This window comes from Dendrobates tinctorius, unplaced genomic scaffold, assembly GCF_039654945.1.
Source record: "Dendrobates tinctorius isolate UK_male_01 unplaced genomic scaffold, ASM3965494v1 ptg000223l, whole genome shotgun sequence".
Taxonomy (NCBI): Eukaryota; Metazoa; Chordata; class Amphibia; order Anura; family Dendrobatidae; genus Dendrobates; species Dendrobates tinctorius.
The window spans coordinates 5,714,720-5,742,018 of NW_027361890.1; the positions used below are offsets into that span (position 1 = coordinate 5,714,720).

The following is a 27,299-nucleotide window of genomic DNA, read 5'->3' on the forward strand; positions in this document are numbered from 1 at the left end:
ACAAAGTCAAAGAAATTCAACTAGTGGCTCTTGGGATAACAATCAGCTTTATTTACATCCAGGGAGGCGTCACATGTATGGAGGGTGCCATCGTCCTAAACCAGAACCACATCCACCTCACGAGTGGAGAACATGACAGCCATCTCCAATACTGAATGATCTTACAGCCACACCTAAACAAAACTGCCTGCCACGTGTAACCTGAATCACTGGTACAGTATGGAAGCAGCTGTTAAAGCACTCACATAGTAAATGGACTCCATGGTGCCAGTTACAGCAGCATATTAATGGGATCTGTGTAGCACATCTATACAGCCTGTATTAAACAATGCCAAAAACCTTCTCTTTACACAGCTCTTCCCTCTAAGCCCATCATTCCTAAATCGTATTGCTCATTGGCCTCCAGAATATCTTTTGCAGCTCTTTTCATGGTTAAGCATTTTTTATTTATTTTTTTAAAGAGGGTGTTTCGCTCATCCTCTGCAGGCATGCACCATCTCCTTGCTTCAGACCGGTGATGTCATTGTGCCTGTGGCCTGAACTGTGTACTTTCCAATGCTACTAACAGATAGCTTTGCCTCTGCAGGAAGAGCTCTAAAGCTGGATAGAATTGGGAGCCAACAGTGCACATTAACAATCTATCCCCAGCGCAGTGCTTACAAGCTCCATAGATAAGGGCTTGTAAGCACTGCTGTAAATAATAAGAAAATAGTATCATTTTTAGGGAAACTACATATTTTTAATAAATTGGAAAGTTGCTTGTTTTAGATATTGAGAATCCGAGTTTTAGCTAGATGGTCAGAATTATACAAATGCGCCAGGATCTATAACTATATTGAATAGTTATTCATATAGGCCTCTCCAAACGACCCTTTTAAAGAAATCTTCCCAGAATTAAAGAAATATAGAAGATTAACAACCGTAGTCATTCTACAACCTACCTCACGATAGCTGCAAACAACATTTCTGTTGGCATGGCTAAGGGAATCCAATATTATATAGCCAGTGGTAGGAGATGCAATTCCTATCAAGCTGACCAACTTGAATCAATATATGAAGCTCAACTGGAGAAGAACAGAAGGCTTAAATAGGGCTCTATCACGGTATAGAAGCATGGATGGACAGTAAATTGCTGATCACATTTACAAAGATTACACTCAAATTTCAATGGGATTTCAAGAGCTGAGCTCTCGGTTGCAATTTGCTGGTCTCACATTTGTTCTGTCTTATAGTACATAACAAATAACCACCTTGCTCATCAACAGGCTATATATTACAAAGATATCTTTTTTTTACTTGCCTGTTAACCAATTATCACATGGTCTCACTGGGTCTTCCTCAAAAGATTAGACACCTCACATTAAAGGGCCAACATTCATATATATGTTGTATATCTGTAGTTCAACAATCCATGAATGATCCAGATCATGTCCCAGTTGCCTTAGTGCTTCCCCATGAAGAACAAGGAAGGTTGTCCTACATACTCAACTACTGCAGAATTTTATCATAGGGGCCTCTTCAGAAGTCGAAGAGATGCAAGAAACAAGATGTATATACCAAACATTCTTTCTTGGCATTCAATATTTTAGGAGATGGTATGAAATTGATCTAAAATAGATATGATCAATGAACCTCAACATCAAATAAGTCACTATGTGTATGATAATTACATAGATCACTGTTCGATAGATTTTCAGCACTGGAACATCACCTCTGAGCTGAAGTGAGCTTGTTAGAGCCACATCTTCTTTAATGAAAGGCAATATACTGGAGATAGTCAATGTTGATGCCACACATGGAGAATAAGAGCAATGATGCCACTATTGGCATCTATATTCTTGAATAATAACAGGAAATTAAACACTTGGTTAGATATTATTAGCGATTTGAACATCACAATGTTGGCGAGCCGTGTAAAATATTACATTGAAAAGCAGACCAGTCAATGAGAGACCTTTCGAATAAGGCTTTTTAACTTTTACCCCAATCTTAATCTATTTTGAGATCATCTACCTAAAGGCATCCTGGGAACTATATTTCCCATAATGCCTATGGTCTATGAACTCAAAAGCTTGTACAGTACAACTAGTGAAATAGCAGGGCACAGTTACGATCGGTGGACAATGGCAGAAGAAGCTCCATTTTTGTCCACATGGATAACAGTCTGAGCACCTTCAAATGCCCTTCTCTGAGAAAGGAAGTAAGTCACGTGATGGGGTAAAGTGAGAAAGTCATTGTTCTTCCCCGACCACTCCTGATTGCAAGTAGACATCAATTTTCAGATGGAGAAGGTTGGGAAGCCTCTCATGCACTCCTCTGTACATTGGTGGTTGGGAAAAGTACCACAGTCCATCTACACCTGGCATTGGTCACAAGGCTCTGCTGCTCGCTTTCTCAGCTCTTTAACTTGGAAATGACGGTGAGTGCTGGTGTCCTGTTGGCGGTGAGGGATTGAACCACGGCGGCCTAATTCTGTTTCGACACGAAGGAAGGCCTTGACACGATGTTGCCTTCCTTTTCCATCACTGTAATCCAGCACACGACATTCATAGGTTCCTTCATCTGAAATCTTCACATGAGACAAGCGCAGTTTGTGTGAAATGTTGCTGCCAAAGACCTTTACCACCTATGCAGAAAAGATAAGAGTTTGTTACGAGCAAAGCCACCCAAGAAGAATACACCTAATGCCTCAGGATGAAATGTACATGTAAACATAGAGATGGAGCTTGAAGTTCATCAACCTGGATAGAGAGTAATGACAGCTACCCCCAACTGTGTCTAGAATATGTTGGTTTTGTATAGTTAATGAGTTAGCTGCTTCCTTACACATCTGACACCGCATATCTCAAGGAAAATGGGGGTGAGAAAGGTAAAATATCAGCCAATTTCCAAAATGAAAGATGTCGGCTAGAAATCAAGACTATTCCAGTAGATATCAGATAAGTGGTAGACACTCTGCATCCTGCAATACAATTCTGTGAGGCCCACAGGCTATAGTGTAGTGCAGAAGGGGCAGGTTAATACTAAAGGTGCTCTGTTGGGCCATCTTTGATCCCAATATGTCATCAGAATAGGGGGTCTGTGGCGGCCATGAATGATTGTGGTTATCTTTTTTGTGGTTTAGCCAAGCAGCTTGCCGTTACAGAAACTTACACTACAATGGAGAAAGAGCCATGCACACTTAATCCCTTCCTTACCCATTTTTTCCAACAGGTAGGAATCTTAGAGGTGGAATTGGCAACTATAGCTTAGATATGCCATAACTATCTGAGAAGGTAACAGCCTAATGGTGGCCCTTTGGATTTGTTCATTTTGACAATGTGGCCATTGGCCAAAAAAATTGGGTTTTTGGCACATGACATTAACCCCATGAATTTTATTGTAAGTCTTGTGTAGCAGCATGCGGTGTTCTTTTTTACAGCCAAAATGCAGGACTAAAATAGTAACTTTTTTTTTCACATAATGTCTTATTGGTAGGTCTTTATGTAACACTAGACTTAGAGTTGTCCCATAAACAACATTTATTTACCTATCTACAGTATAGATAGACCCTAATAATCCCCAGAACCATGGAAGGGCAAAATTCACTTTATAAAGGAGCAGTAGTGAGTTGTCCCATAAACATTGTGGATCATCTTTCTGCAGGAGATGTAATAAATGCATGATGTCTTGGCTTCTGACCACCGGTAGCCCCACAAATTCTGAGAACTGGGGTCCCAAAGTCTTCTCTGTGATTAGAGTGATAGTGAAAATATGCTGTCAGTTATCTATTAATGGTCTATAGGAGTGGAGTTCGCACATTCCCTCTATCGCGTCATTCACAGAGGGGGACTTTAGGATCCCTGTTCTCATGACTGGTGGGGGTCCCAAACCATACATCACCTTTGTTGTAGATAGATGATCAATAAAATTTATGCGATAACCCCTTTAAACTTACTTGCTCAGCAATGTTGGGTTATCCCTCCATTAATCCTAAAGACCCTTCTAGGATGCTCGATAGATTGCAGGACTGTATAATTATCATACCACCGTTATTCTATATCTCGCTTCTTCATCACAAGTCCCTGTACTCAGGCAATACCCATTTTGTGAATCATCCTGATTTTCCTGGTTCAAGATTAAAATACTACAACTAACCTAAAGATTGACAAAGAGTAATACGAGGGCAGACGACTCCTACCAATGATTTATAAGTCACCACAACACCTAGGGGCATTGTAATTGCTGCCATTAGTAGATGCCATCCGGCATCTGTAACCTAGCTAAGGTAATAGCTAAAGAGGTTATTAAAGGCATCTCAAGGACATATATTTCCAGGTAATGTTTTATTTATAGGGGGACTATGCTCCTTAAATAACATCGTAGGGAAAAGATACCTTAATAACCTGAAATAAGAACAATGCCTTATACATTGTATTTGAGATAGTCAACAGGGGGTTTGAGATTGACCACTGGAGACTGCAGACAATTATCTCAATTGAAGAATAATGCGTTAGATACACTCTAGTGCACTCTCTAATACACTCTAGGTGTGGATATTTACTATTCCATCGGTACATTTTTCGACATTAGCGTTTGTAGGTTACTTTATTAGCTTTCAATTAACAGACTACAATAGGATACTAACACATTGGTGACAGGTCGGGGTGCCTAATGTAGGAAGGTGAGCTTCTGTAGTCCTCCTGACACATCACTCCTCCGATGGTACAGAAGATTAGGTGTTGATAATAGATCTACATCTTTTACTTGATTTATCATTATTGGATGTGACAAGTGACCTTTACATGACTTTACTCAAATTTGAAACCTAGCCATAAGATGACCTCACAGTATGACAGGGCCTAATATACAAAATCCATTTCAAAAACTTAACAGAGCTCCTATATTAATGTTCAGGTCCCAGCAACTATTTAATGTAAGGAGGACTTTTTTTTTTTTTTTGCAATAGTTGTGTTACAGGTTACAACAAAACTCCATGAAGTCATTTCATCTGATGTCCCATTGTGCAATACGTGTAGCCTAAATCTGCAATTATCAGTTCATTTACTGTATTTTTTGGATTATAAGACGCTCCAAATTAAAACTCACCCCAAATTTTGAGGAGAAAAATAGTAAAAGAAAAATTTTTCTTTAACAAAATGTGGTGCTTCTTATAATCCATACGTCTTATTGCTTACCGGGGGTGGTGGCTACAGTGAGGAGGGGTCCCAGGGTCGCTGCTGGAGGAGGCAGGAGTGGGGTGATGCCGCAGGCTGGGATGAAGGGGTGTCTGATGTACAGTGTGCAGCTGCAGGTGTCTGGTGCTGCGGGTGACCCCGGCGCTGCTGCCCGGGGTGTCCAGCGCTGCGGGAGGCTCTGCCGACATTTCGTGAAAGGCCAGAGCCCCCTGCAGTTCCGTGGTTTCCTGTGCGGTGGACTCTGGGGAAAATGGGGGGCGGCAAATGTGCAGATGGAGATCTCGGTAGCCAGATCTCGGGAGATGATCTCATCTCCCGAGATCTTGCTACCAAAATCTCCATCTGCGCATGCTCCGCCCCTGGTGGCCATTTTCCCACAGTCCACCACACAGGAAACTGCGGGGGGCTCTGGCCTTTCACAAAATGTCAGATGTGACCCCCACAGCATCGGGCACCCTCTCATCCCAGCCTGCAGCAATGGTACCGTCAAGGTATATAAGCATTATAAGACGCACCACCATTTCCCCCCCCAAATTTTTGGGGGAAAAAAAGTGCGTCTTATAATGTGTAAAATAGGGTACATCAGCAGCTATGGGTCTTCACACTTTCCCTTTAGCAAACTCCCCAAGTGCAATGATTGTCCATGATATCCACTGATTTATAAATAGGTAATAGTGTGATCATACAAATGTGGACAGTAAACTACAGTAACAGAACATTCCTAAAGGTAGGGCAATATATAACAAACCATTTTCAATCCCCACACTTCTGGTTGTTTTGTTAGCCTAAGCCTCCTTAAGGCTACCTTCTAAATTAATGTATATATTCCCCCAATGAGACAACACTTCAGTCAAACTCTCCCATCCCTGCCAAGTACAGCTCTCTCTCTCCTACAGAACAAGATCAATAAAAAAAATCTCTGCGGCTAATTAGCTTTCCTTCCAAATTGATCTGCTCCTGGTATTTGCCATTCTGTGAAATGTAAAGCTTACCCCTTCCGGAAGAAAAGCAGTGTAAATCAAATTAATGTTCTGCTCCGGCCGTGCAAGCTAGATCCCCATTAGTGTTCTTCAAGATGCTCGAGGGCAAAAGGCCAAGTCTGGGCAGTAGAGAGAAGGACCGATGGGGCTTTATAGTAAAACATTGGAAAAGGGGAAAATCGCCTTACTATAACGGACTATATGTATAGAACACCAAATGAAGGTAAATTCATTACTATACTATAAGAGGGTGTACCATGCTTTTTCCGTTTGTAATAGTAAGGTTTGCTCGGTTCTCAGCAACACAGAACATACTGATAGAGTTAAGAATCCAATTCACAGAAGTAAAAGAACGCCCTTGTGACACTCTCCCAGTTCAGTGATTCATTGTAGACACACCACTAGCAATATGAAGTAGGTGTAAGGTGGGAGGACTGCATTTTAGTATGGTACATGGTTTTCTGTCACTTTACCTACCTTGCTTCTATCCCGCTCACCACAGGTCTTCTTGTGAGGCTTGCTTTTGTTGTTTGGTTTTATAACTATTTGTGTCTTTATTGTACAGGTTCTGATGGCTTCTGGTATAGATATACATAGCTGTCTGTATGCCCACGCTGACATGGCGATGGAGAAGTATGGCCTACAGAGTCCAAAATTGTTTGGGGATCACATGTGAGTTAGGCCCTGAAAGCACGAGAATGTATAGGCGTGGGGATGCCTTGTGGCTCAAATGGGCAGAGAAAACATTTAATAGAAAGATAGTGACAGGGTGAAATGCCACAGCGATAAAGATGCCAAAGTGGGAAGACAACTGGCTCCCCACAAAGTCATGGCCATGGATGGAGAAGAGTTCCTCTGACTAGAAAGAAGAGTCGATGAAGCAGTAAAGGTAGGAGCCTACCACAACAGTGCTGAGATGGATCAATGAGAAACCCAAAGCTAATCGGTAGTGCAGTACTTATGTAGATCCTGACAAGTATAAAACCCTGCATTAGGGAAGACTCTGGCAGACAATAGATAGTCCAGAAAATCTCCATTACCATCTGTGTTGTCATTGTGGATTACAAACAGTACACAACTTTAGGCCAATGTTGGCCAAATGATGGTTTAAACAACAGCCATATCCCCGATACACAGGAGCGCTGTGCTCCCTATGACAAAACCACTGACCGACATCTCTGTCGGTGGCTTATCTCTGGGAAAACAATGCAATTGGCAATCTGAAATCAGTCATGCCTAATCAATATCTCCCCATATGATCAGTTAGCGAACTCCTGTACACATTAGAGCATTGGTTGAGCCAGTCATAATGCGAAGTGAGGCCAACACTAGTGTAATAAGTATGGCGGCTTAACAGTCTAGTAGGCGTGCCACTAAGGGTTTGTGCACACGTTGCGGATTCTGCTGCAGACCCGCAGCGGATTTGGCCCTGTGGATCCGCAGCAAATTCGCAGGCATTGTACAGTACAATGCAAATCAATGGGATTTAAAAACAGTGCACATGCTGCGGATTTTTCCCTCGCGGATTTGCTGCAGTTTTAAATCTGCAGCATGTCAATTCTTTCTGTGGATTGCGCAGCGGTTTGACACTTGTTCCATTGTCCAAGTGTCAAACCATAGGAAAACCGCAGGTCACTTTACCTGCGGTTTTACCTGCAAATTCGCGCTGAAAAATCCACAGATGATTCTGCACTGTGCGCACTCACCCTTACAATGAAGACTGCCTGCTTCCTCATGTAGCCAGAAAACTGTGCTTAAAAGTCAATAAAGACAGTTTTTCTTGCACCTAAAGCCAGCATTAGTTATGACTCTGCATACATGCATGCCTATACTGATACAGGCTTTCAAACATGTGGATATATTAGCCCAGCTCACCAGCCAGTACCCTCAAATTAATTTATTTTATTTACACATCATATTACTATTGGTGTATTACAATAAATCACTGAAATAGGTGAGTACCACAAGTGTGCTCTTTATCTTCCGCGAATTGACTTGTATTTCCAAAATCAGCGCCCCTCTTCTAGATCAGTTGTCTCTGGTACTGCAGCTCAGCCCCCTTCACTAGTCACAGCCCACATACAAGATTGCTGCTGTAAAATACATAGTAGCATAGTTATTAAGGTTGAAAGAAGACTTTAAGTCCATCTAGTTCAACCCATATCCTGTCCTAACTTGCCCTAACATATTGATCCAGAGGAAGGCAAAAAAAACCCATGTGGCAAACAGTAAACTTCACATTGGGGGAAAAAAATTCCTTCCCGACTCCACATACGGCAATCAGACTAGCTCCCTGGATCAACGCAATATTAAGGAAACTAGTGTGTATATACCCTGTAATATCCTTTTCAAGAAAGGCATCCAGTCCCCTCTTAAATTTTAGTAGGGAATCACTCATTACAACATCATATGGCAGAGAGTTCCATAGTCTCACTGCTCTTACAGTAAAGAATCCGTGTCTGTGAGTATGCTTAAACCTTTCCTCCAGACGTAGAGGATGCCCCCTTGTCCCCGTCACAGGTCTAAGAGTGAAAAGATAATTAGAAAGGTCTTTGTACTATCCCCGCATATATTTATACATTGTAATAAGATCACCCCTAAGCCTTCGATTCTCCAAACTAAATAACCCCAAGTGTAATAACCTGTCTTGGTATTGCAGACCCCCCAGTTCCCTAATAACCTTGGTCGCTCTTCTCTGCACCTGCTCCAGTTCAGCTATGTCTTTCTTATACACCGGAGACCAGAAATGTACACAGTATTCTAAGTGTGGTCGCACTAGTGACTTATATAGAGGTAAAATTATGTTCTCCTCCTGAGCATCTATGCCTCTTTTAATGCATCCCATTATTTTATTTGCCTTTGCAGCAGCTGCCTGACACTGGCCACTAAATGTGAGTTTGTCGTCCACCCATACACCGAGGTCTTTTTCAGTGACAGTTTTGCCCAGTGTTTTACAAATAAGCACATAATTACACATCTTGTTTGTTCTACCCAAGTGCATGACCTTACATTTATCGCCATTAAAGCTCATTTGCCATTTATCAGCCCAAGCTTCTAGTTTACAAAAATCCTCCTGTAATAGAAAATTGTCCTCCTCTGTATTGATTACCCAGCAGAGTTTAGTGTCATCTGCAAATATTGAAATTCTACTCTCTATGCCCCCTACAAGGTCATTAATATGTTAAAAAGAAGCGGGCCCAATACTGACCCCTGTGGTACCCCACTGCTATCTGTGACCCAGTCTGAGTGTGCTCCATTAATAACCACCCTTTGTTTCCTATCCCTGAGCCAGCTCTTAACCCACCTACACATATTTTCCCCTATCATGTATCAACCTTTTGTGTGGCACTGTATCAAAAGCTTTTGAAAAGTCCATGTACACCACGTCCACTGCATTCCCCTTGTCCAGTCCGGAACTTACCTCTTCATAAAAGCTTATCAGATTAGTCTGACAGGAACGGTCCCTTGTAAACCCATGTTGATATTGGGTCATGAGATTATTCTTCTCCTGATACTCCAGTATGGTATCTCTTAGAAAACCCTCCAGGATTTTACCCACAGTTGAGGTTAAACTTAGTGGCCTATAATTTCCAAGTTCAGTTTTTGTCCCCTTTTTGAATATTGGCACCACATTTGCTATACGCCAGTCCTGTGGTACAGACCCTGTTATTATGGAATCTTTAAAGATTAAAAATAATGGTCTATCTATGACACTGCTTAATTCCTGCAGTACTCGGGGGTGTATCCCATCTGGGCTTGGGGATTTGTCAATTTTAGTGATTTTTAGACGCCATACTTCCTGCTGGGTTAAGCAGGTGACATTTAATGGAGAATTTTTATCCCTGATCATGTTATCTGTCATGGGATTTTCTTGTGTGAATACTGTTGAAAAAAAGTCATTTGGCATATTGGCTTTTTCCACATCCTCATCCACCATTTCACCCAGACTATTTTTAAAGGGACCAACACTATCATTTTTTAGCTTCTTACTATTTATGTAGTTAAGGCTGGTTTCACATTTGCGTTTTTTAGCGCTGGAAAAAAACGCACACCTGCGCATGCGTTTTTTCCCCTATATTTAACATGGGTGCGCATACCTGCGCACTGGTCAGCGCATGTATGCGATTTTCATGCGCTGCGTTTTTTTGGGGTGTGCGATTGGATTTTCCAGACGCAGCATGTTGCATTTTTTGGCCCTGCAAAAAAGCGAATGCGCACATATGCGCACGTTTTGCGCTAAAAATGGCCATTATAGCCTATGGATGCGCATATGTGCGCACTGGCATGCTCATGTATGCGTTTTTTTGCATATGCGTTTTTTTTTTTAAACCATGGAATTTAGGGGTTTGGGTTAGAGTTAGGGTTAGTTAAGGGGGTTTAGGGTTAGGGTTATGGTCAGGGTCAGGGTTAGGGTTAGGGTCAGGGTTAGGGTTAAGTATGGTTTTGTTAAGGATTAGGGTCATGGTTAGGGTCAGGATTAGGGTTAAGTATGGTTTTGTTAAGGGTTAGGGTCAGGGTTAGGGTTAGGGTCAGGGTTAGGGTCAGGGTTAGGGTCAGGATTAGGGTTAAGTATGGTTTTGTTAAGGATTAGGGTCAGGGTTAGGGTCAGGATTAGGGTTAAGTATGGTTTTGTTAAGGGTTAGGGTCAGGGTTAGGGTCAGGGTTAGGGTCAGGGTTAGGGTCAGGATTAGGGTTAAGTATGGTTTTGTTAAGGATTAGGGTCAGGGTTAGGGTCAGGATTAGGGTTAAGTATGGTTTTGTTAAGGGTTAGGGTTAGGGTTAGGGTCAGGGTTAGGGTTAAGTATGGTTTTGTTAAGGGTTAGGGTCAGGGTTAGGGTTAGATTCAGGGTTAGGGTTAGGGTCAGGGTTAGGGTCAGGGTTAGGGTTAGTTAGGGTTTAGGGTTAAGTATGATTTGGTTAAGGGTTAGGGTCAGGGTTAGGGTTAGGGTCAGGGTTAGGGTCAGGGTTAGGGTTAGTAAAGTCATGGTTTGGGTAGTGTGAGGGGCCACCTAAAAATGTTGGAAAAAAACGCAAACGCGGTAAAAACGCGCTAAAAACGCATACAAACGCATAAAAACGCTGCGTTTTTTTCATGCATGCTCATAAAAATGCTTGAAAAAAACGCAGCAGTTGTATGCTTATGTATGCGTTTTTTCAATGCGTTTTTTTGCGGGAAAAACGCGCTGCAAAAAAAAGCAAGTGTGAAACTAGCCTAAAGAACATTTTGGGATTATTTTTACTTTCTCTGGCAATGAGTCTCTCTGTCTCAGTCTTTGCTATTTTGATTTGCTTTTTACAGAATTTATTTAATTTTCTGTATTTATTTAATGCCTCACTACTACCTACTTGCTTTAATTCACGAAATGCTTTATTTTTATCTCTTATTGCGCCCCTTACAGCTCTATTTAGCCATAGCGGTTTCCTCCTACTTCTAGCATGTTTATTTTCATACGGTATATATTGTGCACAGGTCCTATTCAAGATGCTAATAAACGTCTCCCATTTTCTTTGTGTATTTTTATGTCTCAGGATATCGTCCCAGTTAATTGCACCAAGATCATCTCTCATCTGTTGGAAATTTTCATTAGATTCATATATATTATCATGAAGGATGGGTTTTAAGGATGATTTTACATATAAACACACGCCTCCCCCTCGCTTATTTGTTCGGTCATTTCTGAACAGACTATAGCCCTGTAAATTAACCGCCCAGTCGTGGCTCTCGTCCAGCCATGTCTCAGATATCCCCACCATGTCATAATTATGCTCCAACAACATTAACTCTATTCCTCCATCTTGTTGGCGAGGCTTCTGGCATTAGTATACATGCACTTTATGTATCTCTCTGTACCTCTATTCTTTTTTAATTTATTAACTGTTCTAACCCCACCCCCCCATGCCATCCCCACCCCCAATTTCATTATTTGTGCCCAGGTCTCTATCTGCACTGGCTTCCCCTCCTATAAAAGGAATACCCTCCCCCCCCCCGTCCCTAGTTTAAACACTCCTCAACCTTCTAGCCATTTTCTCCCCCAGCACAGCTGCACCCTCCCCATTGAGGTGCAGCCCGTCCCTAGCGTAGAACCTGTAGCCAACTGAGAAGTCGGCCCAGTTCTCAAGGAACCCAAACCCCTCCTTCCTACACCAATTCCTGTGCCACTTATTAACCCCCTAATCTCCCGTTGCCTCTCTGGCGTGGCACAGGAAGTATTTCCGAAAATACCACCTTGGAGGTCCTTGCTTTAAACTTAGAGCCTAATTCCCTGAAATCATTTTTAACCCCTTTCCTACAATGGACGTAATATTCCGTCCATGTGACCTGGGACCTAAGTCCCATGGACGGAATATTACGTTATGCCCTTTAATGCGACATCGCGACTTAAGTCGCGGTGATCGCATTAAAATGCTGACGCCATCTTACCTCAAGATAGATGGCCTCGGCATCCCGGGCAGTCTCCGCCCTGGCCTGCCCCTCTGTGAGCTGTGATTGGCTGTTCAATTCAGAACAGCCAATCACAGCGCTTCTCTTTGTTTCAGCCAGATTGGCTGAAACAACAGGATCCTAGGCTAGGATCGAGTACCGATATACTCGATCCTAGGACTGGTGCCTGGCGGAGAAAAGCCCCCAGATTGGCACGATCGCCGATCTAATCGATTGCGCCAATCGCAGCGCACAGCGGCTCAATATCGCCGCTGTGCCCTGCCGGTACCGGCCCGGATTGGTGCTGTAATAGCACCGATCCTAGGCCGGAGCCTAGGACAGGCCCAGCAGGGCCTGCTGGAAGTGGTTGGCGCAATCGATTAGGTCGGCGATCGCGCAAGCCACAGGGCACAGCTGCGGTCACGCTGTGACCGCTCTGTGCCCTGCTGATGACTTGGCCATGACCTGCATAGGAATCGGAGCTGTGAGCTCCGATCCTAGGCAGTTACCATGGTCACCAGGCAGAGCAGGGATTGGTGAGATCGATGTAATCATTCGATCCCACCAATGACAGGTCACAGCAGCGATGTGACCGCTCTGTGACCTGCCCCTGACCTGTCTATGTCTGCAGGGGTCCTCACTCTAGCTGAGGATTCCTGCAGAGAGGTCGGACGTAGCAAGAGCTCCTGTGCTGGGTATTGTGGTGCCACAGCTTGTAGCATCACAATCCTATCTTCATCCCCCCTCCACCCCCCCTTTTGCGCTGCCTCCGTGCGCAGCCGCCGAGCGTTGATCGGTGACGCAGTTCACCGATCAACACTCGTGCTCACTTTTTATTCCTTAGCCCCCTTTGACGCACATGACTTATCAGAGCTTGTACCTGCCGTTTTTCATTTTTTTTCACCCCTTTTTGTGCCACCTAACTACAACCCTAACTGTTGATCCCTGCCCGATCTCTATTCATCCACCCCAATCCCCCTCTTTTTACCCCCCTTTGCGCCGTTTCCGTGAGCACATTTAGCAGCCGCCGAATTTTGATAAGTGACGCAATTCACTTATCAAAGTTTGTGCCGGCTGTTTTCCATTTTTCTTTTTCACCCCCCCCCCCTTTGAGCCACATCTGTGCACACATCCAGCAGCCACTAAATTTTGATAAGTGACACCGCTCACTTAGATCTAGGACCTGCTGTTTTAGACTTTTTCACAGGTATTTTGCTCCCCATTTCCTTTTAGCTTTTTCTTACAGGATAGTGTGCACCAATCACCAGCCCCCCCCCCCCCCCAACACATACACAGATATAAATAAAGTACACCCCAGCACCATATTTACACAAAAAAAATGTCCCCCCCATCACGTTCCTCCCAACAGCGCTATTCAATGGAGGAGGCATATGCTTTACTTGCCTCCGACACTGATAGCGAGGATGACGATCCGACTTTTCTTTATATTTCGGATTCTTCATCCTCTTCCCCCTCATCTTCCTCCTCGGGTCCTGCGGAACCGTCACGCAGACGCTCCAGGACAGAAGATGAGGCAGCGCCCACCATGCCCGCAGCTGATTCAGCAGACCCTGTGTGGACCTTGCCCCCCGAAAATTACAAGCCACTGATTCCTGATTTTGTGGCAGAATCAGGAATCAAGTTTGACACCACCGGCCTCACAGAAATTGACTTTTTCAAAGTCTTTTTCGCTGAGGATTTTGATAACCTCATGGTGGAGCAAACTAATTTGTATGCTCGGCAATTTTTGGAGCAAAACCTGCGCTCATCCTATACTAACTGGTCTCCTGTGGACGCAGTTGAAATGATGCAATTTTGGGGCCTGGTCCTCCACATGGGTATCCTGAAGAAGCCTGAAATTCCGCAATATTGGAGTGTTGATAGTTTATACAACACTCCAGTATTCCAAATGGTCATGGTCTGGGCTAGTTTTCAGGCCATCCACAAGTTTCTGCATTATAACGATAATGCACAGTGTCCCGCACGAGATGACCCCAACTTTGACCGTCTGTTCAAAGTTCAGCCGGTCATCGAACACTTCAACAAAAAGTTTGCTGAAGTGTACGTGCCCCAAAGGAACATCTGCGTGGATGAGTCCTTGGTCCATTTTAAGGGCAGGCTCGGATTCCGTCAATACCTGCCCAGTAAGAGGGCCAGGTACGGAATCAAACTATAAGCTGTGTGAGAGTACCTCAGGGTACACCCACAGGTTTAGAGTGTACGATGGAACGGACACCAGGATTGAACCCCCTGAGTGTCCTCCTGACCTGAGAGTGAGTGGGAAAATTGGGATTTGGTGCACCCACTGCTGGATAACGGTTATCATCTCAACACTGGTAACTTTTATACCAGTGTCCCACTCTACAAATCCCTCTCTGCGCAAGGTACCACAGCTTGCGTTACTGTGCGCAAAAATCAGAGAGGCCTCCCGAAGACGCTACTTGGGCAGATGCTCCGAAAAGGTGAGAGCAGGGCCCAATGTATTCTACCACCTGCTGGTGATCAAGTACAAGGACAATAGGGATGTCCTTCTCTTGACCACCATACACGGTGATGGCAGCCCCCTCAGCACTGTACGGGGTACCTCTGCACAGGTCAGCAAACCTGAATGTGTGCTGGGGTACAATAAAAACATGGGGGGCGTTGATCGCTCCGATCAACTCCTCCAACCGTACAATGCTTTGAGAAAGGCCAAGGTGTGGTACAAAAAGCTGGCCGTGCACATCATCCAATTGGCAATGCTCAACGCGTTCCTGCTGTCACAATGTGCACACCACACCGATACGTCGTACCTTGAGTTCCAGGAGGTAGTGGTTAAGGCCCTGATGTTTGGAACTCTGGAAGGAGCGGGCCCCAGAACTTCCGGAACTGAAGGTGCTTGTATTGTACCAGGTCAGCATTTCCCGGGGGAGGTCCCGCAAACTGGTAAAAAAGGTAAAATCGCAAAAAAGGTGCAGAGTATGTTACAAAAACGAAATACGCAAGGACACCATTTATCAATGCGACACCTGCCCCAAAAAACCTGGCCTGTGTATGAAGGATTGCTTCAAAACCAGGGGAAGAGTCTTGAGGCGATCATTTGCATATTCCCAGTGCCTTCTGGGATAAGTGAAGAGTCTCCGCGAGCTCAACGATCACTGGGTTTTGGCCATTGCAGCTGAAAAGAGGAAATCGGAAAACCAGTGGAAGAGTCTTGAGGAGATCATTTGCATATTCCCAGTGCCTTCTGGGATAAGTGAAGAGTCTCCGCGAGCTCAACGATCACTGGGTTTTGGCCATTGCAGACTTGATAAACGAGGAGGAGGTGTCACATTGTATGTTAGAAACGCGTATATCTGCACAGAGATTGAAGCTTCAGAGACTGGGAGTTCTGTGGAAACTGTTTGGGTAAGAATACAAGGACAGAACAATGGAAAGGACACCATTGTAGGCATTTACTACAGGCCGCCTGTGCAAGCTGAAGATATGGATGAACTCTTTATGCATCAAATGGCCAAGTTCTCCAAAAAATATGACATAGTTGTCATGGGAGATTTCAACTATCCAGACATTTGTTGGGAATCTCTCAGGCAAAACTAACAGGTCAAGGAAATTCTTATCCTCTCTTGCTGACAACTTTATCTTCCAAAAGGTAGGGGAGAAAACAAGGGGAACTGCTACCTTGGATCTAATCCTTATAAACAGGGAGGAGATGGTTGAGGAGGTAAAAGTGGCTGGGACCCTAGGAGGTAGCGACCATGCTATTTTAGAATTTTGGATAACTAGAGGAGGAAGACCTGTGAAGACTCAGACGTCAAGGTTAGATTTCAGAAAGGCAGATTTTAAGGGATTCAGAAAGAGAATTGGAGGGATCCAATGGCTGGATATCCTTAAAGACAAAAATGTCCAGGAAGGATGGGAAATCTTGAAAAATGAAATTCTCAAAGCACAATTGTTAACAATTCCGAAAAGAGAGAAGAATAGGAAGCATTTAAGGAAACCAGGATGGATGAACACAGAACTTAAGCACATGCTAAAAAGGAAGAAAAAAATGTTTATAAAAATGGAAAGAGGGAGGCATCTCTAAAGAAGAATATAATGCTGTCTGCAGAACCTGCAGGGCACAAGTCAATTATCTAAAGCTGAAAATGAATTGAGGCTTGCAAGAGATGTCAAAAGCAATAATAAAAGATTTTGGGGATATGTCAAAAGTAAAAGAAAAGTCAAATATGCTATAGGATTTTTACAGGATGAAAATGATGAAATGGTACGACAGGATGTTGAGAAGGCTGAACTTTTAAATTCCTATTTTGCATCTGTTTTCTCTCAGAAAGGAAATGAAACATCAACTGTTCTTCACTGTCCTATTAAGAGAATAGAAGAATCCAGGATATCTATAAACAGAAAGATAGTGAGGAAACACTTAGCTAACCTAAATGAATTCAAGTCTCCAGGTCCAGATGAATTACACCCCAGAGTACTGAAGGAGATAGCAGAAGAAATTTTTGAACCCCTCTCCATAATCTTTGAAAATTCTTGGAGAACAGGAGAAGTGCCAGAAGACTGGAGAAGAGCAAATGTTGTTCCTATCTTCAAAAAGGGGAAGAAGGTGGACCCAGGCAACTATAGGCCGGTGAGTCTGACTTCTATACCAGGAAAGATCTTTGAACAAATTATTAAACAACATGTATGTCAGTACCTGGATAAGAATGAAGTGATTAAACAGAGTCAGCATGGGTTTTTAACAAATAAGTAATGTCAGACTAACTTAATTTCCTTCTATGATGGAATCACTGATTGGGTGGATCAAGGAAATGCTGTAGATATAGTATATCTTGACTTCAGCAAAGCATTTGACAAAGTCTCTCATACAATCCTTATTGAAAAAATGACTAAGTATGGAATGGACAAGGCAACTGTTAGGTGGATTCATAACTGGCTTAGTGATCGGACCCAAAGAGTGGTCGTAAATGGCTGCACATCCAGTTGGAAGAATGTCTCAAGTGGGGTACCACGGGGCTCTGTCCTGGGCCCTGTATTGTTCAACATCTTTATCAACGATTTAGATGAAGGAATTGAGGGTAAACTGATTAAATTTGCTGATGACACAAAGCTAGGAGGGATAGCTAATACTAGAGAAGAGAGAGAGAGGATTCAAAAAGATATAAATAAACTGGAGAAGTGGGCAGCAACTAACAGAATGGTTTTTAACAGGGAGAACTGCAAAGTACTACATCTGGGCAATAAAAATGAAAAAAGCATATACAGAATGGGAGGAATAGGGCTAAGTGACAGCACATGTGAAAAAGACTTGGGTATACTAATAGATCACAGACTGAATATGAGTCAACAGTGTGATGCAGCAGCAAAAAAGGCAAATGCAATTCTAGGATGTATTAACAGAAGCATACAGTCTAGATCACGTGAAGTCATTATTTCCCTCTACTCCTCTTTGGTCAGACCTCATCTGGAATATGGTGTCCAGTTTTGGGCACCACATTTTAAAAAAGACATCAACAAACTGGAGCAAGTTCAGAAAAGAGCGACCAGAATGGTGACCGGTCTGCAAACCCTGTCTTATGAGGAAAGGTTGCAGGATTTGGGAATGTTTAGTTCGCAAAAAAGAGAAGACTGAGAGGAGACTTAATAGCTGTCTACAAATATCTAAAGGGCTGTCACATTGTAGAAGGATCAACTTTATTCTCATTTGCACAAGGAAAGACTAGAAGCAATGGGATGAAACTGAATGGGAGGAGACACAGATTAGATATTACAAAAAACTTTTTGACAGTTAGAGTGATCAATGAGTGGAACAGGCTGCCACGAGAAGTGGTGAGTTCTCCTTCAATGGAAGTCTTCAAACAGAGGCTGGACAGACATCTGACTGGGATGATTTAGCGAATCCTGCTTTGAGCAGGGGGTTGGACCAGATGGCCCAGGAGGTCCCTTCCAACTCTACGATTCTATGATTCTAAAATTGTACCACACCTCAATGCACTACTAAATTACTTTACCTGAAACAGTTGGGGCACATCTAGATAAGTTCCTTGGGGGTCTAGTTTCCAAAACAATGTCACTTGTGGGTTTTTTTTTACTGTTTAGGCACATCAGGGGCCCAGCAAATGGAAAATGACGCCCGCAGACCATTCCATCTAAGTATGCATTCCAAAACGTCACTCCCTTCCAATCCCCGACATGTTCCTAATCAGTTTTTTCCCACATATGGGGACCAGCGTACTCAGGACAAATTGGACAACAACTTGAGTCCAATTTCTCCTGTTACCCTTGGGAAAATTAAAAATTGGGGACTAAACGATCATTTTTGTGGGCACAAAATAGGATTTTTTATTTTCACGCCTGGGCAGTATAAACTTTAGTGAAACACTTGGGGGTTCAAAGTTCTCACCACATATCTAGCTAAGTTCCTTAGGGGGTCTAGTTTCCAAAATGGGGTCACTTTTGGGGGGTTTCTACTGTTTAACCACATCAGGGGCTCTGCAAACGGAACATGACTCCCGCAGACCATCCCATCAAAGTCTGTATTCCAAAGCGTCACTTCTTCCCTTCTGAGCCCTGACATGTACCCAAACAGTAGTTTTCTCCCACATATGGGGTACCAGTGTACTCAGGAGAAATTGAACAACTTTTGGGGTCTAATTTCCCATGCTACCTTTGGGAGAATAAAAAATTGGGGACTAAACGATCATATTTGTGGAAAAAATATGATTTCTTTATTTTCACACCCGGGCATTATAACTCGTGTGAAGCCCTAGGGGCTTCAAGGTGCTCACAACACATCTAGATAAGTTCCTTAGGGGGGTCTAGTTTCCAAAATGGGGTCACTTGTGGGGGGTTTCCACTGTTTGGGCACATTGGGGGCTCATCAAACGCAACATGGCGTCCAATCTCAATTCCAGCCAATTTTAGTTTGAAAAAGTCAAACGGCGCTCTTTCCCTTCCGAGCCCTGCCGTGCGCCCAAACAGTGGTACCCCCCACATATAGGGTATCATCGTACTCAGGACAAATTGGACAACAACTTTTGGGGTCCAATTTCTCCTGTTACCCTTGAGAAAATTAAAAAATTGTTGCTAACAGATCATTTTTGTGACTAAAAAGTTAAATGTTAATTTTTTCCTTCCATGTTGCTTCTGCTTCTGTGAAGCACCTGAATGGTTAATAATCTTCTTGAATGTAGTTTTGAGTAGCTTGAGGGGTGCAGTTTTTAGAATGGTGTCACTTTTGGGTATTTTCTGCCATATAGACCCCTCAAAGTGACTTCAAATGTGAGGTGGTCCCTAAAAAAATGTTTTTGTAAATTTTGTTGTAAAAATGAGAAATCGCTGGTCAACTTTTAACCCTTATAACTTCCTAACAAAAAAAATTTTGTTTCCAAAATTGTGCTGATGTAAAGTAGACATGTGGGAAATGTTATTTATTATCTATTTTGTGTCACGTAACTCTCTGGTTTAAGGGCATAAAAATTCAAAGTTTGAAAATCGCAAAATTTTCAAAATTTTTGTCATATTTCCGTTTTTTTCATAAATAAACGCAAGTTATAGCGAAGAAATTTTATCACTAAAGTGAAGTACAATATGTCACGAGAAAACAATGTCAGAATTGCCTAGATCCGTTGAAGCGTTCCAGAGTTATTACCTCATAAAGGGACAGTGGTCAGAATTGTAAAAATTGGCCCGGGAGTGAACGTGCAAACCACCCTTGGTGGTAAAGGGGTTAAGGACCTACCTCTAACTTTGTCACTTGTGCCAATGTGCACCATGACCGCTGGATCCTCACCAGCCCCTCCCAGTAATCTGTCAACCCGATCAGCGATGTGTCGCACTCGAGCTCCAGGTAGGCAGCACACCGTTCGACGATCCCTGTCTTTGTGACAGATTGCCCTATTTGTTCCCCTAATAATTGAGTGCCCCACTACCAGAACCGGTCTGGCCTGCCCTGCTCTCCTATTTCCCCCCTTACTGGAGCAGACACTCCTCCGGCTTTCAGAGGACATGCCTTGCTGCAGCAGTGCTACTCCTGCACTAACACTCCCCTCATCTGCCAACTTAGCAAACTTATTGGGGTGTGCCAGATCAGGACTAGCCTCCCTGGTGCTCTTCCCTCTACCCTGCCTTCTAACTGTCACCCAGCTAGCTGCTTCACTGTCCTGCAGCTCCAACCTAGCATCCCCCCCCTTCTATCCCATTGAGCGTCTGCTCAGTGAGCAGAAGACTCCTTTCCAAATTGTCTATGGATCTCAGTGTTGCCAGCTGCACATTTAGATCTAGTATCTGGGCTTCCAAATGCACAACATGCTCACATCTCGCACAGCAGTATGCACCCTCGACCGGCTGCTCAAGGATTTCATACATGCGGCAAGACGTGCACTGGATGGATGGCGTTGGCAATAGTGGAGCACATCCTAATGGGGATTGCACCAGACAGAATAGATAAGCAAAAATAAAATAAAAAGTATTAATAAAATATTACAGTAATTCAGTAATACCTCCCTTGGAAACTCCCTGAATCCAAAGTCACTGAATCACAAGTCACACACTCACCATAGTTCGCACTTACGGTCAGGTCACACTCAGCTTGTTCACGCTCGCTCAGGCAGAAGATTTAAAAGTTTTTTGTTTTTTTTCCCCCTTTTACCAGCACACCACCCTGATGCTCAATGCGCTTCCAAAAGGAGTTGAGCCCCAACCAGCTGCCCCTTATAAACCCTTAATTATGAACTCCCACCCTTAATTAACCCCTTGTGAATAGTTACACCTCAAGATTTAAATGCAATATAGTTAACCCTTAAAAACACAGAGTAAAATAAGAGATTAACCCTGTAGAGAGAGAGAATAGGTTAAACAAGCCCCCCAAAAATTGAACAGGTAGAAAGCACTCAGCAACCCTCAATTCAGCAACTCACACAGGTATTTGTAAAGGGTTTTCCAAATACCTCTTCACTGAATCACAAGTCACACACTTACCACAGTTCGCACTTACGCTCAGGTTACACTCAGCTCGTTCACACTCACTCAGGCAGAAGATTTAAGAGTTTTGGGTTTTTTTCCCCCTTTTACCAGCACACCACCCTGCTGCTCAATGCACTTCCAAAAAAGCAACTTTATTAATTATATTCTAAGTTAATTACAACATGTAAAGCAAATTGTCCTTTTTATGTGACACTCACACTTATCTTAGTGGCGCCTTTCTCCGGAGTCCCTGGTAGAGATTTTAACTGCAAGATAAAATTAATAAATTAAGTTAGATAAAGCAATGTCAATAAGAAGTCATATCTCTCCTTTACCGCCAGCACCCTGATTCCATGCTATAGCTTATCGTAATGAAGCAATCTAATACCACAGGGAAGCTGGCAATAGAGGGAAATTTATCAAGACTGGAGTTGATTATGTCCTGTTCCAGGAGTGACCAACACTGGATCCACAGGGATGACTGCTGGTAAATATGCCCCATATCATGGCCATAAAACCAACCAAATGAGGTGTGATGGTGTGATGTTATGTGGATATCATTTTTTGTATATTCCTATTTTTCTATTTCAGTTATTTTCATAGTGTTTTTCTTATTACATTGTAAGTCTACAGCCTCATTGTATCTGTCTCTTGATGACCCCCTGTAGTGCATTAATCCCTAAGGCCCTTTGTTCTCCTCTGAAAACCTGGAAACCGCCCCAACTTGTTTGACTACCCCTGGACAAGGAAGGGGGTGGGGAGAACAGCAGCTGGACAAGTCAGTTCCGGTGTGGACAGGATCGTGTACAGACAGCACTTCAGAGAGAGAAGGACCCATTTTTATCCCCTGGTGGTAGAGTTTTGGAATCTCGTTCCCTGGACATTTTATCTTGATACTGGACTGCATTCTTATTCTGGACTATCTTATCCTTTGTGTGGTGGACTGAATATGGACCTTTTCATATTTTTGCCTGAATAAAGGTCTTGGAATTGTTCACTCTTCGCTTGCTCTGTTGATTGTGTGATACCAGAGAAGGACCCCGTGACATGAGGGTTCAGATCTCCAACGTTTTTATACTGCAGGTCAGAGTGGCCCAGCACCTGCGCACTGCAGTACTGCAGCATTACAGAATGCTATAAATAAGCCCTGAAAGGCAGTGGCCGCATGTTATATCAGCCAAAACTGATGACAGGTTCGCTTTAAACTGTGAGAGATAGAATATTAAAAAAAAAGAAAATCACATTGTATAATTTTACATAACTAATTTGCATTTTATTACATGAAATATGTATTTGATACAATATAAAAACAGAACTTAATATTTTCTACAGAAACCTTGGCTTGCAGTTATAGAGAAAAACTTTTCCTGTAGTTCTTGACCAAGTTTGCATGGATTTTGGCCCATTCCTCTATACTGATCTTCTCAACATCTTTCAGGTTTTGGGACTGTTACTGGGCAACACTGAGTTTCAGCTCCCGCCAAAGATTTTCTATTGGGCTCAGATCTGGAGAGTGGCTAGGCCACTCCAGAAACTTGAAATGCTTCTTACGGAGCCACTCCTTAGTTGCCCTGGTTGTGTGTTTCTGGCCATTGTCATGCTGGAAGACCCAGCCACGACCCATCTTCAGTGCTCTTGCTGATGGAAGAAGGTTGTTGGCACAAATCTTGCGATACATGACCTCATCCATCCTCCCTTCAACAAGGTGCATTTGGCCTGTCCCCTTTGTAGAAAACCACCTCCAAAGTATGATGTTTCCCCTACTATGCTTCACGAATAGGATGGTGTTCTTGGGGTTGTACTCATCCTTCTTCTACTTCCTAACACGACGAGTGAAGTTGACACCAAAAAATTCTATTTTGGTCTCATCTGACCACATGACCTTCTTCGATGCCTTCTGTGGATCATCCAGATGGTAATTAGCAAATTTCAAAAGGCCTGGACATGTGCTTGCGTGAGCAGGGTGACCATGAGTTTCCTGCAGGATTTTAATCCATGACGGTGTAGTGTGTTACTAACGGTAACTATTGAGATTGTGGTTCCAGCTCTCTTCAATACATTGACCAGATCCTCCTGTGTAGTTCTGGGCTGATTCCTGACATTTCTCAGAATCATCCTTACCTGACGAGGCGAGATCTTGCATGGAGACCCAGCAAGATAGACAGTCATCTTGTGTTTCTTCCATTATCTAATAATTGCACTAACAGTTGTTGCCTTCTCACCAAGCTGCTTGCCTATTGTTCTGTAGCACATCACAGCTTTGTGCAGGTCTACAATTTTGTCCTAGTTGTCCTTAGACAGTTATTTGATCTTGGCCATGTTGGAGAGGTTGAAGTGTGACTGAGTGTGTGGACAGGTGTCTCTTATACAGTTAATAAGTTCAAACATGTGCAATTAATCCAGGTAATGAGTGCAGAGTAGGAGGGCTTCTTAAAGAAATACTAACAGGTCTGTGAGAGCCCGAATTCTTGCTGGTTGGTAGGTGATCAAATACTTATTCCATGCAATAAAATACAATTTAAATATGTAAAAATCATATAATGTGATTGCCTGTTTTGTTTTTTTTTGTTTTCAGATTCTGCCTCTCACAGTTGAAGTTTATATACAAAAAAAAAATTACATACCTCTCCATATTTTGTAGGTGGGAAAACATGCAAAAATCATCATTGTATCAAATACTCATTTTCCCCACTGTAGATACATTCATTTGGGCTTGTTATATAGAGACATGTAAGCTTTATACCCATAATCAGCCGACATACGACCCAATACACTTTCACTTACACCCTATAAGGTCTTCTGAGGTTAATCTATTGGGGATGAAATCATTGCATGCTTAAAGGCCTCTTTGTATTTATAAGGATACACGTGTCACGAATAAAGTATGGTCTGTGATGAATTGTGGCCTAGGAGCCTCAAGTTTTACATCTAAGTGCTATACGATGTACAAAAGCAAAGGCACAGTGCAAGATAAATGCTTTTCAGTATATTACCCATGCAGAACTGAATAAAACGCACGTGTGTGTGTATATATATATATATATATATATATATATATATATATATACACACACACACACACACACACACACACACACACACATACACATACACACACACACTGTACAGCTCTGGCAAAAATTAAGAGACCACTTCCAAATGTTCAGTTTGTCTGATTTTTCTCTTTATAGGTATATTTTTGAGTAAAATGTAAATTGTTCTCTTAGTCTATAAAACTTCTGACAACATGTCTCCGAATTTCCAAGCAATTCTTTTTTTTTCTGAAAAGGAGAAATGGTCAAAATTTTAAAAAAAAAACCAATGCTTTCAGACCTCAAATAATGCAAAGAAAACAAGTTCATAATCATTTTGAAACGACAATACTAATATTTTAACTCAGGAAGAGTTCAGAAATCAATATTTTATGGAATAACCATGATTTTTAATCACAGCTTTCATGCGTCTTGGCATGATTTCCACCAGTCTTTCACACTGCTTCTGCCGCAAAAATGTAAGCAGTTCTTCTTTGTTTGATGGCTTGTGACTATCATCCTCTTGATTACATTCCAGAGGTTTTCAATGAGGTTCAGGTCTGGAGAATGGGCTGCCCATCACAGGGTTTTGATGTGGTGGTCTCTTAATTGTTGCCAGAGCCAATATAAAATATGTACAGTATACAGCAACACTCATAGCATCGCAGCAAAACAGCTCACATTGAAGGTCACGACATTGCAAAGTACTTATCATCTGCGGCTGAGCTTATCTGCATTCATCTCAATATCTCCAATATGTAATTACTACCTGCATAGAATCTCTAAATTTGTGGCTAAACGGACATTTATATTGATATTTTTTTTCCTTGGCTTTGTAACGGTAGTGGCTATATCCAGTAAAATCCTGAAGGGTAGTTATACTATTCAGGACGCTATATCCTATATGTCCCAGCATGGACCTACAAATGACACAGAAAACGAGCCCAATTGTAGCAAAAAACCCTTGCCGAATAGGTACACTAGATGTTGGTTTGAGAGTATGTCTACGAAATGTATATCCCTATAATACATGCTGAAACATTTGTGACTGATACATTTTACTACAAAGTCCTAAATCTTTAAAGAGAACCCTTCACGTTATTTATTTTTAATTTAAACTGGAGCACTTCCTCTGAATGGCGCTCCTCCACTGATTCTGGAACAGTTTTTCCTAATTTTCTGCGCTCCTCCTTTCCAAAGTTATACCCCCGTAATAATAGTGCATATTTTCCTTTCAGCCAACTGGGCGTGTGCCTCAGAACTTCTCTGTAGGCCTTTGTTTTTTCTCCTCTGACACTGTCCAATCAAAACACAGCCGCTCCCACAAAGAAGCTGCATGGTACACGCCCAACTGGTTGAAAGGAAAAGTTGCACCATTATTAGCAGGTGGCATAACTTTAGAACTGGGGGGCATAAAAGAGAAAAAGACTCCCAAATCAGTGGAATAGCACCAAATGGAGGAGGCACGCAGCTAAAATAAAAAAAACTCTGAAAGGTCCTCCTAAATGCAATCACACTTGGGACAATCTCTATTTGTTGGACGGTCTCCTAACCATAAAGGGTGTCCAGCGATCAGATGCAAATCCTGGTACAGGTACAATCCAGCAGCAAGGGGACAATTCTGATGCAGGGCCACCATTGGCAAACTAAAGCGATACACTGTTCCTAATAAAATCAATGGAAGATTAAAGAGAATATATCCTCAGAAAATGCTCCACTATTTAAAACAGGTTTATCAACTTGCCTGTTATTAAAAATCTGCTCCATTCTCAAATAACGAAGGAATTTTTCATTTTATAGTTTATTGCCTAGGTTACGTCCAACCTCTGCAGTCTATCAGAGGTGGCCTGTTTCCTAGGCAAGGAGCACCGCTTTTACAGCTTCTTTCTTTACAGCTACTGGCCCAAATTATCAATCACTGAGCACACACAGGTCCGCAGCAATCAGGTAGCAATGAATGCTCCTGAAAACACAATTAATGAGGCAACTCTTTTAATGAAGGAATTTAGTGGATATACAATATTATATATTACATCAATTTCTCATCCATCCACAATAAAGTAGATAGAAGACACGATTTATAATTCCGCAGCATTGTCTTCTCCAAGCCTCTAGATAGAATAGCATTTACAATAAGTCTTGGTTCTGCACATTTTTCTCCATGTCTGCCATATTTTTATTCTAAAGCTGTGTAATCTCTTTGAGAAATGGGATCTTATACCATAGGCTGGCTCTGAGCCAATTTCAGTGTGAGTGGGTGCTTATGTGAGGAATATGCTGAATATTAGCAGTCACCGTCCATACACGCCACACTCTCCACCTCTCTTATATGGTTTAAAGGGGACAGTCCCAAGTAGTAAAACAATATGCCTTTAATCCACTTCAATCAAGCACATATAGATGTTATGGCTGAGCAACGTCAAGCAAGTTAAGGAGGATATCCAGGACTTTAAAAAAAAAAGGGCATGGAGTTGCTAACAGAGGTAGCTACCTGCCCTACCGGCGCCAGTCACTGACCGCTCCTGCCAGAGATTCAGCTACTCCCTGTCAACAGAACACCAGTTTCTCTTCCTGTTGACGGAGCAGGACTACTGGTGTCATGCTGATTGACAGCCAGCTTCAACCAGTTAGGCAGCGGAAGCCAGCTGTCGATCAGCATGACACCAGTAGTCACTCACGTCATGTCAATGGGAAGAGAAACCACTGCTCTGTTGACGTGACGTGTGACCACTATGTGCTGGTG

At 42.7% G+C, this 27,299-nt stretch overlaps 1 protein-coding gene across 2 annotated transcripts in view; it reads right to left on the reverse strand.

Annotated features, from left to right (window-relative positions):
- Positions 1-28: 28 nt before the first annotated feature.
- VSTM2L (V-set and transmembrane domain containing 2 like) overlaps positions 29-27,299 on the reverse strand; it is a 126,507-nt gene continuing 99,236 nt past the window's right edge. Inside the window, exons 3-4 of one of the 2 annotated variants that reach the window (XM_073555273.1) lie at positions 21,743-21,790; positions 29-2,626 (exon numbers count right to left, since the gene is read on the reverse strand). In XM_073555273.1, the coding sequence (XP_073411374.1) occupies positions 2,354-2,626; positions 21,743-21,790 (321 nt within the window). In that variant the 3' untranslated portion in view covers positions 29-2,353. The remainder of the gene's footprint in view (positions 2,627-21,742; positions 21,791-27,299) is intronic. The other variant, XM_073555274.1, reaches the window with a different exon arrangement.